Source organism: Haemorhous mexicanus, chromosome 6, assembly GCF_027477595.1.
Source record: "Haemorhous mexicanus isolate bHaeMex1 chromosome 6, bHaeMex1.pri, whole genome shotgun sequence".
Lineage (NCBI taxonomy): Eukaryota > Metazoa > Chordata > Aves > Passeriformes > Fringillidae > Haemorhous > Haemorhous mexicanus.
In genome coordinates this window covers 33,777,320-33,789,569 of record NC_082346.1, presented here as the reverse complement: position 1 = coordinate 33,789,569, position 12,250 = coordinate 33,777,320, and the positions used below count along the sequence as shown (strand labels likewise).

The window sequence follows — 12,250 nt, the reverse complement described above, 5'->3', positions numbered from 1 at the left end:
AAAGCTCAGAGCACGAGCCTCCACTTGATTGGCAAAATCTGTAAGCACTGGACAGTTTCCTTAAACCTACTGAAGCTAGCAGCATCACCTTTGCCGGCAGCAATTGTCTTAGAATGGAAAAGTGATTGGATTGGATATTTCCAAGGAAACTGATTATTCTCCTAAGGCTGTGTGAGAGGATTTTAGTTGTGGATTTCATTTGGTTTGTTTTTCACTAGTCTCAGACTCCTAAATTACAGTTTTAGGCAGACATCAGTGTCTAGGTGGGAAGTAGGATTTCAAACACAATGCTCAATGTTTCAGAAAACTTAGAAGTGAGTGATTGAGCTGACTTGAACAGTTATTCAAATTAAGCAATGTTCAGTTTCAGGATCAAATTGCACAATTTTCTCCTAGTGAATTTTGGCAGGGATGTTTTACCTTTCATTGCAGAATGAGTCATAGTGCACTTTTCATAGACAAATATCTCTTTTTATGGCTAAAATAATAGTTCTGCTGGCTCCAGGGGCTCAGGACTAATTCTTAATTCAATTCCTGATGCTGGTCTGTTAAGACAAACTTCCTTTGTCAAATATTTTATCCTTTGTACAAAGACTGTTTAGCTTCTTTAGGATGTTTGAGTTGTTTCTGATTTTACTATGAACACGTATTTTAGAAAAGTCTCCATGATTCATAAATGTTGAGAACTGGATGCAAAATGCTGTAGCTCTTGATTACTTTGAGCCCTAATGCTCTACTCACTGGACACCTCTCTCCATGGTGTTTCACTTGTCTTGGTGCACTAATAGATGACCCTTGAAAAGATACCTTTCCCTCACACTTGCCAGGAGTTGCCTCCAGAGGCTGAGTTTCTGCCCTTTTCCCAATCCCTTTTGCAATGCCCACATCCCAGGACAGGGATCCCAGATCCCAGATGCTCACCTTCACTCCCATGCAATTTCATATCATGGGTCACAATATTCCAGCATTGGAGCAGTCAGGTCACGGGGGGCTCACCTGACTGGTGGATGAAATCTGTTCACACAGCTCACCCAGGGATAGGGATCATGGGATTATCTCTCACCCTGAATCTTCCTCCTTGTGAGGGCCCTACTTCCTCTTCGTCCCTCAGTAAGAAAACTGATTTTGTCTCTCCTGTATTTTTTCTTCTCTGTAGGGGATGATGCTACTGGCACAGGTTGTTCCTCTGGTTCAGCTGCAGTTTGAGTGGCCCCAATGCATTGCTTACCTCCTTCTCCTCCCCCTGAGGGTGCTGTCTAGTACCAAGCAGAGTCCAAAAATAGTACCTAGAGCCCAGCATGTTGCATAACTTTGCACCTCCCTGAAACTGCCACAGCAGTTTTCCTTCAAATATTCTGCCACTTTGTCAAGCACTGTAGTTGCTCTGGGGTAAACTTAAAAACCATTGGAGCAGAATCATCCATCAAAGGTTGGTCCCTTTTCTTCCACCTTCCATATCCCTTGTGACTATCCACCCTTGGGGCAGATCTCTGAAATACTCTCCTGAAATCTCTTTTCTAACTCCATGGGGCAGACCAAAGCAAGAGGACCCAGCAGACCAAGCAAGAGCATGCTTTCCTCAACATCCAGGGGAAGTTAAAAACCCTCAAAAGCAGTGGTAACAGGCCTGAAGGAGGAAAAGGGGGTGAAAAGCTGGGGAAAATTATCCACCCTCTTCTTCCCACAGGCTGGGTACAATTTTTAATGGACTCCCTGAGATAGTGCCCAAGGTAAGGGCAGAAGAGCAGCACTGAATACACATCATCCCAAATTGCCTTCATTTTCCTTGTTATCATGTCATAAGATGATATTACACAGTGCAGCAACAAAGCAATCCTCATCCCTCTCCCTGCTCTGAAAAATATCACCATGAGGAGCACATATTGCATATATGAGAATGGATACAGGATTAGGTACCACAACCATGAGAACAGACCAGTGGCTCTGGACCTAATACAATAAATGCTTGGATCACTTTTGCTTCCTACCCACTCTGGTCAGATATGTTGTATTCTCACCCTTTCCTGCCTATGTTGAGTGCCAGATAAGGGTATTCCCTAAGTATTTCCCACAGAAACACTCCAAACCATGTGCTACTTGCTCAGTCCCTCCTCCCCTGTCCCTGTGGTGGATGGAGGGAAGAATTGAAGGTGAATATCATGGGTTGAGATAAGAGCAATTTACTGGAAACAACAACAAAATAAGGCAATGAACAGTAAGAGCAACAGTCCTAACAATGGTGTACAAGAAAGAGGCAAAGAATTCACATGCAATTGCTTGCCATCACACCGGACACCTGACAATGTCTGACCCATAAGGAACCCTGTCCTTATTCTATGCCACCTCAATAACATGAGGTGGCATAGAATAACTTCTGGGTCCTGTCCATGCCAAAAATTAACCCTGTCCTGATCAGAACCAGAACATTAGTGGAGATGGGGTTTTTAAAACTGTTTTTCTCACACCACTGTGATCTACAGTAGTTCTTTTCATGTGATAAATCAATTTTTTCGAAGTTGTCAGATAGTTTCTGATGTTTAAAGAAGATTTTAAAAATCAACTATAAATACTAATACTTCTTTTTATCACGCATGCTAGACACAGAAAGCCTGCTGAAACACTTTTCCTCTCAGATGACTTTCAGTGTCTCTCATATACAGGCAGCGTCCCGCGCTGGGTGAGTGTTTAGCATCTCTTGCGGCAGCCATTCCAGTAGCATTCCTTGAGCCTTCCCTCAACCACTACAATCCACTGTCTGTTTTCAACACAAAAAGTGCAAGAGAAAGAGCAAGTAAGTACTGATCCTCACAAAAAAAAAAAAAAAAAACAAAAAAAAAAGCCCCAAAACAAAAACCCTGCTCACTCCACTCCAACTAAATAATAGAAGTTGTATAATGAAAAAGCCCTGAATTTATGCCTCAGCAGAGAGGTCCTGCTACTGATGTTTCATTGCTTGCCATTTTAGCCTTGCTCTGCTTTGTTGAGAATGTGCCAACAATGTTCTCTTTCTCCTAGTATCTTTTGATATTTTTTTGAACATGATGTTTGAATGCTTTTCTAAAGATGCATACTGTAATATTTTAAGCTTAATTGAAGATGTACATATCTATATTACAAAAATTTTTGACAAAATACAGCTATGCTCATGTAGCAAAAATACAAGATGTATAATATCTGATTTAAGTGAACCAGAAAATAATTTCTGTGGTTTTGTTGTCTAACCAGTGATCCAAAGCAGTTTGGTACAGGTTACTCCCAGCAGAATATGATTCATTCCATGAAACCTTGATGAAAAAGGGACCATGACAAGTTGGACAGATGGGCAGAGAAGAACTGCCTGAAATTCAACAAAGGCAGGGTCCTGCACCTGGGGAAGAATAACCCCATAGACCAGTCCAGGCTGGGAGCTGACCTGCTGGAAAGCAGCTTTGTGCAGAAAGATCTGGGGGTGCTGGTGGACAACAAACTGTCCCTGAGCCAGCAGTGTGTCCTTGTGGCCAAGAAGGCCACTGTGACCTGTATTAGGAAGAGCACGGCCAGCAGGTCAAGGGAGGTGATCCTGCCCCTCTGCTCAGTCCTGGTGAGTGCTGTGTCCAGTTCTGGGCTCCTCAGGACAAGAGAGACATGGACTGGAGTTGATCCAGTGAAGGGCAACAGAGATGACGAGGGGACTGGAGCATCCTTCTTACAAGAAAAGACTGAGAGCTGAGCCTGTTCAGTCTCATGAAGAGATGGCTGAGAGGGGACCTCATCAATGTATACAAAATACCTAAAGGGAGGGTGTCAAGAGGATGGAGCCAGGTTCTCCTCCGTGGTGCCTAGCAATAAGAAAACAGGCAACAGGCAGAAATTGATACACAGGAAGTTTCATCTAAAATGAGGAAGAACTTTCCTGCGTGGGCGACTGTGAATTGGACCAGATTGCTCAGAGAAGTTGTGGAGTCTCCATCACAAGAGACATTCAAGAACCGTCTGGACACAAACTTGTATCATGAGCTCTAGAAATATCCTTGCTTGATCAAGACCAGATCACAGAATCATAGAATAACCTGAGCTGGAAGGGACTCACAAGGATCATTGAGTCCAGCTCCTGGCCCTGCACAGGACTCCCCAGCAATCACACCATGGGCCTGAGAGTGTTATCCAAATGCTTCTTGAGCTCTGTCAGGCTGGTGCTGTGACCACTTCCCAAGTGACTAGACAAAGCTCCTCATAAGGCTTCCCCTTCCCTATCCCTGTGGCCTCCCCTTTAGGTACCCTCTAAAAGCTTGATGCTTTTTTAATATTCTGATGCCCAAAACAGAGCACAGTAGGTAAGGCCTCATCTCCTGGTGAGGCCACCCCAGAGCAGAGGGGACAATCCCCTCCCTTGCCTGGCTGTGATGCTGTGCCTGATGTACCCCAGGACACAGGTTGGCCCTCCTGGCTGCCAGGGCACTGCTGACTCAGAATAAACTTGCTGTCCAACAGGGTCCATGGTTCCTTTCCATGGCACTGCTTTCCAGCATCTCATTCCCCATCTACACACAGAACCCCACAATGGGCCTTACCCATTCTCTGCTTCTATTGAAAGGAACATCAGTCCTTCTACATTGAATTTCTTTGCTTGCTTCTCTCCCAGCTTACTCTCAATGGACTCGTATCTTAAAATATTTCAGTATTTTCCTCACTGATCCATGAAAGAGTCACCAACTGCCAAATTCTTTGTACCTTTAAAAAACAAACAAGAAAAATAAACAGGGGTAGATTGATTTCATATGCTTCATTAGGTTTTTTCCATACAAAAGCTGTTATGGGGCAGTGTTATAACCATTACCATATCCAGAAATAGTGGAAGAATTTTGCTTGAGTGACTGTGACTCTAAATAGATTCCGATGGGTTGTTAATTGCTGAATAAGCATCCTTTATTTTCTAATACAAGCATACGATAACTGGAATTCTTTCCTGGCATTTTTGGTGGGAGATAGTTTGTGAACTAAAGACAATTTCATTTTAACCCCACCCATAATTTCGAATTGTTTCTTTCCCTTTCCCCAAGGTAGATTTAATCTTTGGCAAACCAGCATAAAAATTGTGAATAACTATGAATACAATGTCCAGAGTATAACCAATTGTAAAGTAAGCTTTCTCATCTGCACTTTTACATAACTCACCAGATCATTGCAGAACACCTAAGGATAAAGCCATAGCTTTATGGCAGCTATTATTTACTTTATTGCTATTTGCACATCATCTGTCAGACACAATTTATGAAAGGAGATACCCATGCATAACCCAAAGGCTACTAGTTCTGCCTAAGATGGTGAAGGAAAATATCAGAGCCATTTGAATTTAGGGTTTAAACATAGATGTTTTCTTTCATTTTGCTAATTAATATTTTGGTTTTCTACCCTTACTTGCAGTTTTAGGTATGCCTGATACAGTAGAAGAAATGTGTCCAGAGATCCCTCAGCTGGATAGACTAATAAAGGAAATAAATGATTTAGCAGAGTCTGGAGCAAGGTATACTGAAATGCCTCATGTAATTGAGGTGATCTTACCCATGCTATGCAACTATTTATCCTACTGGTGGGAAAGAGGGTCTGAGAGTGTTCCTCAAAGTGCTGGGCCTTGCTGTACAATGATAACATCTGAGCATCTGAGCATTGTTCTTGGAAACATTCTGAAAATCATTAACAACAATCTGGGAATAGATGAAGCCTCTTGGATGAAAAGAATTGCAGGTACTGTAAATATTTTTGAACGATAATTGTACTAATAATATTTAATAAATTTGCCTTATTGACCAGTGATATAATACCAAAAAATTATAACTACAACCATCATGAAAGAAAGATAAATTATAAGTAGCAATAAGAGAAATATGTTTATGTTTTATTATTAGTTATATGCATGCATTGTAGCATCATTGTAAGTAGAGAGCTTTCTATTCTACATAAGAGATTTTGAAAATCTTCTTCTCTATGCACTGTATAAGAGCCTTAGTGCTTAATTTGGAGTTGTGAAATCCATTGATTTTCAAGACTCCTGAGTTTTACAGTAGAGTGAATTATGTTAATGAAATATCAGGACAACATGGAAAGAAAGTGTAAATGGTGAAATAATCTCAGAAGTAACCCAAGTTCAAAATTAGTTGGTTTCCCTGAATAAATGTTTTAGCTATTAAATAAGCTGAAAAAGTTTTTTCAAAATATCGCATAAGATATAATATTTATCCTGCTAAAGAAGTTTACTATATCCAAATTTTTTCATTCATATTATACAGTGTAAGAATATAATGTGCAATAATGCAGTTCAAGAAAATCTATGTAAAGGTAATAATTTAGGTTGCTAAATTTGAGTAACCAATAACCATCAGTACTGTGTTTTTGATGTTTTAAATGCTGGAAAGTCTTAAATAATAACAAGGATTCCATTAAAATTTAGTAAGAAGTTTGCTGCTTAGTTGTAGAGAGTGTTTCCTACAGTTTTGTACTGATTGTTCATCTACATAAGGTGATAATATACTCATATTGTTCTTGCAAGAATTTCTGACTTGAGTAGTTTGCATTTTTATTTGAATAGTTTGCATACCAGTACTTGTACAAAATTGATCTATGACCTTGAATTACTCATTCATTCTCTTCATTTTAACTTGCCCAAGGCAGAGAAGTAGCAGAGAAAAAAAAAGGACTTCTTCCAGGACACTATCTTCTGGAGGTTTTCTGACATTGAATATAAAATACCATCCCAGACACAAAAAACCCTGAACAAAACAAAAAGTATTTTTCTGAGAACTTGGTGTCTCAATCCTTATTCTGCTTAGGTTCTTAGTTAGAGATATGGGACTTGCCAAAACCATGATAGTTTAATTTATATTCAGCTGAAATACTTATAATTCAAATCTGCAGTCTTTTAATGTCTCAATACACAGTTTTTATAAAGCTACATTCATAGTTTTATTAATAATTTTATGGTGTAAAATTTATGAAGCCCCATAATGTTTACTGTTTCTAGAACTTCAGCATTCATGTTAATACAACGAAAAACACCAGTTATGCATTATTCACTGAATTATCTATATTTTCATGTATAGTTTATGCTCAACCCATCATCAGCAAAGCCAGACCCGATCTTCTCAGATCTCACTTTATTCCAACACTGGATAAATTGAAGAAAAAAGCTATGAAGATAGTGATGGAAGAAGAGCAACTGAAAGCAGACAATAAAAATGACACCCAAGAAGCTGAGCTACTCATTCTTGATGAGTTTGCTGTACTTTGTAGAGACCTTTATGCCTTCTATCCAATGTTGATACGTTATGTAGACAACAACAGGTAAAAACCTAATAATTAAACTCCTATTTATTACTTAATATACTGGAATCTATGATCAGACAATCAGGAGGAACACAGTTCACTTAATCTTAGGGTGAGAATTAGATCCTGCATGTTTTAAGATTCTTAAATTTTAATCCTGAATAATTAAAAATTCTTAAAGAAAGCTGTACCTTGAATTCACACCTTTTGCTCAGATGCAAATTCCTAGATTAGTAGAAAAATGTTACCTGATCTATTAAATAGGGATCATTATGATAAATTGTCTTCTTTTAAGTACCTCCTTTTAAATTTCTGTTATTTTTGTAATTAGAGCTAATTGGCTAAAGAAACCAGATGCGGATTCTGATGAACTCTTTCGAATGGTGGCTGAAGTTTTTATCCTGTGGTGTAAATCACATGTAAGATAAAATGTGCATTTTTCCTTTCATTTCATTCTATTTTTAAATATACATGTTGTATATGCAGATAAGTTAAACTTCTGGTGATTTATTTTTTTTCTTTAGAATTTTAAAAGAGAAGAACAAAATTTTGTGATTCAGAATGAAATCAACAATTTGGCATTTTTAACAGGAGACACCAAGAGCAAGATGTCTAAAGTAAGTTAATTAAAAAATTGTGGATCACATAAATCTACACCATATGTTTAATATGTTGAAAGAAGGCTCTGAAAATCTACCCAGATTGCAGCTGCTCTGCTGTTAGAAGAAAAATAGTTTTGCTTCTTGTTAACAGATGTGACAACTAATATGCAAAATATAGTCTATGAACCTTAGAGTTACTTACGAAATATCTGCTAATACTCAAAGACACAAGATTAAAATAAGTCTTGATTTGAAAAAGTTGCACTTATAAGAAAAAAAGTGGGCTGTATTATAAAATATGGGTTATTGAACATTCAGGAAAGAAAAAGGTGGACTATTTTATAAAAGCAAGGAAAGAAACATTGCCTCATCATTTTCATACTATATACTATATATTTTTATACTCAGTCTGTATTGTTCTGTCAGCTTTGATAGAGCACAGCTCTATTTACATATACCTCTTTATATATATAGTGTGCTACATGTGCACTATTTTTCTTGTTTCTTATCAATTAACACATTCATTTATTTTTCGCTGATTTTCAATATGACAAGATTCTGATATGATGGCTTCAAAGTACATCTTCTTACCTGTACAATAGAGAAATTGTCAAGGTAATTGTCAAAGGCTGCTTTGACCTTAGCTGAGGAAATTGCCCTACTCCAGCTAAAGCCAGATGAAGTCTAATTCCAAATCTTGTTGGTAAATATATTGAAGAAACTGTTTTTTTTATTCATATTTATAATGATTTTGGAGTAATCCTTTCTGAAGGTGTAGCAGCAGAGAACTAGCATTTAAAGTTTTGTATTTCACTATATTTTGGTTTCCTGTAACCCAGCTACTGTAAGTCCATTTTCAAACAACAGAGAAACAGATAAAATGTATTGTTAAATTTTTAAATTATCTTTAAAAATGTGTTTTAAAATGTATTTAAAACCCAAGCTTTTTATTTGCTTTTTTTTTCCTATGAAAAAAAGATTAAGCCAAACCCTGATATTGACATTTTTACAAGCAAAAATATTATTATCTGCTCATCATTAGTTCACGACCAGCACTGAAAAACAGGTCCAACTATATAAAGAATTCTGTATTCAGAGACAAGGAAACTTTTAACCGGTTTTCTTGTTGTTAAGATGCAGTTTATCAAAATTGTTTGATAGAATTGGAATGTTTGTTTGTATCATCCCTATTAACAAGACAAATAGTGAGCACATCCAGGCTATTTGAGGAGCAGTTGCACAATGTAACAGACAATAATATGTAGCTCTGTACTTTTATCATATGGCAATCATTGCACACACATTTATTATGTGTATTTTAACATTTATACTTTACAACTGGCCTGAGGAGAAGAAAAATACGTGTACTTTCATTTTTTAGACACCACAGATTAGAAACTGTATATTTAATCTAAACTGTATATTTAATCCACTTCAGTACTGATAACTGGATCATAAGAAGTAAAGTGTTAGCATCATATTTTTGTCAGTCTGGCATGGCAGGAATAAATCACAGGTCTTTACAAAGAAAGGAATAGGTAGGTCTCCTTGTGTACTACTTGCAGATTTACAATAGTTAGAGGATTTCATATTATTTTCTCTAGGAATTTTAGATCTCTTCTTTGAGAGTATTTGAGTTTCATAGAATACATTTCCTTTGGATATACTGAGGTAAATCAGGAGTGGATTTTGATAAAATCACAGGAATTTAACATCAAGAATCTCTATTACCCAAATCTGATTTTGAGATTATATTTTCAAATGCCTGTTGTGTATATTTAAATATACAGATATACAATGTGTGAATAATTGTATTAATGTATTTGTAACAGACGTGTAGATGCATATGTAAATATGTTTTTATTCCATGGGTATATAGTACAGAGAGGTTCTGGGGTTTTTTGTATACATTTAATTTTTTGTAAGCAAATTAATGTCAATTTACAGTGTTCCAGGACACTCTGCATGGTTATTGCTAATAAAGGAAGAAAGAAAATACTGTATTGTTTATGACTGAATATTTTATTAATATGGTATTTTAACAGCAGGCATGATTGCAGAACAGCTGATAATTTAGATACTTGTTTCATGTTTACTTAAATACCATGATGACAGATATGAAGTGTCTTTTAGAAGGTTTGTATTGGTTTTCTATATATGGTTTCTAAGCAGGAAATTGCTAATATTTCATAATATAAAATACAAGCAGTCTAAACTCAGCACATCCAATAAATTATAGATTTACATCTGTTTTGTTGGCTTTTTTTTAAAGACTGCATAGGTTAAAATAAACAAGAAATTCTTTAAGTAACTGAATTTCAGGTTTTCTTGCAGGTTTGATATTTATTTCTATCCTTAGACTGATCAGTAGAGGACATTACATTAGGGAACATTATAATTTCTTGCTTTAATATTAAACATTTATCTCAAAAAGTAGCAAGTTTACTGAATCTGAATAATTAGCCCTTTCCTCTCTAACACTTATTCCTCTTTATTCCCATTATTTCTCATGGAAGCTATCTTATCCAATATTTATCAAGCATGACAAAGTATAGAAAACTGAATAGGAACATTGGCTATTGACAGTGAGCCCAGGACAGAACATTTTGTGGTCTCCTAAAGGAGTAAGGCCCAGGCTGATCTCTGCCTTAGGTAACAGAGACTCACTGTTCCTGATAAGAAATACTGGGATGCTATCAGAGTGTAAGGTGTAGTATATCCTGTACAGAGGGTTTTATATCCTTACATGCCATTTGGAAGGAAAAAAAAAAGGGAAGCAGAGGAGGAAGGAGTAGCATTATGTTACTTTTTGGTAGCTAATATCCATGGTAACAAATGCTTCATCATTACAATTAAGAAATTCATTAAGTACCCATTGTATTTTTATTATACTATATTAACTTGTTACTAGTTTTTCAAATAAATGTATTAACAGCTGAGAATTTAATTTTTCTTTTCCAAAAATTTGGCAGCAGAATGCTCGGAGGGGAATGGTAAGTTAGAGAACTTTCAGTCTGAGAGAGACTGGTAACTTAGATCACATTCAAATACCAGATTTGTGATAGAAGTGTGGAAATGGAGAATTTAAACATATTCAACTCCACTAGTCTGTTATTTTTGACCCCCTCATAGGTTTCTTGATAGAATAGCCTTTTGGTTAAGATGAAATGATGTCCCACTGTGTTTTTCAGTTAACTGGAATAAAAGACTGAATGTATACATTCACATGTACATAAGAATTGTGTAATATGTATGTGGGCAATTTTTCTGTGTCAGTTTTGGAATCTAAATGAATGTGTGGCTGGATATACACCTTCAGTTGTTAAACATTTACATATCCTACTGGAGTTTTATTTGACTTGCCCTCATTAATTTTTATAATCTATTCTTAAGAAAAGATTGAGTAAACCTATTATAGAAGTTAGAGGCCATCATAAAATGCAAGTTCTTATTATGAAACAACATGGCTGTTTGTGCCCATCTGTAACATGTAGGACACATTGTTTGCAGATTTACAATAGCTGGAGGATTTCATATTAGTATTTTCTGCAGGAATTTTAGATCTCTTCTTTGAGAGTATTTGAGTTTCATAGAATACATTTCCTTTGGATATACTGAGGTAAATCAGGAGTGGATTATTTTTATTGTCAGCTACAATGAATGAAATATAATTAACATTTCCTTACCTTAAGTGTACACACCTGAATACACCTGTGTATACACCTGTATACACCTGCTGAGCCATGTCTATGCAGCATCTACATATTTCACACAACTGAAATTTTAAATTAAAAATTGCTATTTGTCTAAGGCATTAAATATTATAAGATGCTAAGATTCTAACACTTAATTAGAATAATAGTCCTTTGCTTTTCTTTACTTACTATGTGATATAAATTGAGTAGGCTATAAAAAGATTTTAATACCTTGGCATCAACATTTTGAAACTAATTCAGGTATCACAAGAAAATGAAGTTACTTTAAGGGCAGAATGACAGAAGTGAGGGTTTGTATGTGGTTTTTTCTGCTTGTTTTTAACCAACAGCTTTTTATAGTATTTTCCTGTGCCTGGCTGAGGATTCTTTTCAGTAATAGTTTATTTTATCTTACCATAGATAAATGGTTTTGTTGTTATTTTCTTAAGATTTCCTGACACAATTATAATATAATGTTGACTATGGAATACATATTTATTTGAGTGTATTTATGGTATTAATATAATAAATGGGGAAAAATCCTCTGTATATATGAGAGTTACAGCTGAGTTTATAATATTGTTTTTAAAATGGGTACTGCTGAGAGATGCAAGCTACAGTTTTCCCTCAGGCTGTCTTAAAAAGAGTAATTAG

The 12,250-nt window shown here is 36.3% G+C and overlaps 1 protein-coding gene across 1 annotated transcript in view; it reads left to right on the top strand.

The window, feature by feature from the left end:
• RYR3 (ryanodine receptor 3) overlaps window positions 1-12,250 on the top strand; it is a 150,306-nt gene that overhangs the window by 94,853 nt on the left and 43,203 nt on the right. The window contains exons 65-69 of the mRNA XM_059848220.1: window positions 2,661-2,791; window positions 5,404-5,724; window positions 7,077-7,317; window positions 7,631-7,718; window positions 7,824-7,916. Coding sequence (XP_059704203.1) covers window positions 2,661-2,791; window positions 5,404-5,724; window positions 7,077-7,317; window positions 7,631-7,718; window positions 7,824-7,916 — 874 coding nt within the window. The remainder of the gene's footprint in view (window positions 1-2,660; window positions 2,792-5,403; window positions 5,725-7,076; window positions 7,318-7,630; window positions 7,719-7,823; window positions 7,917-12,250) is intronic.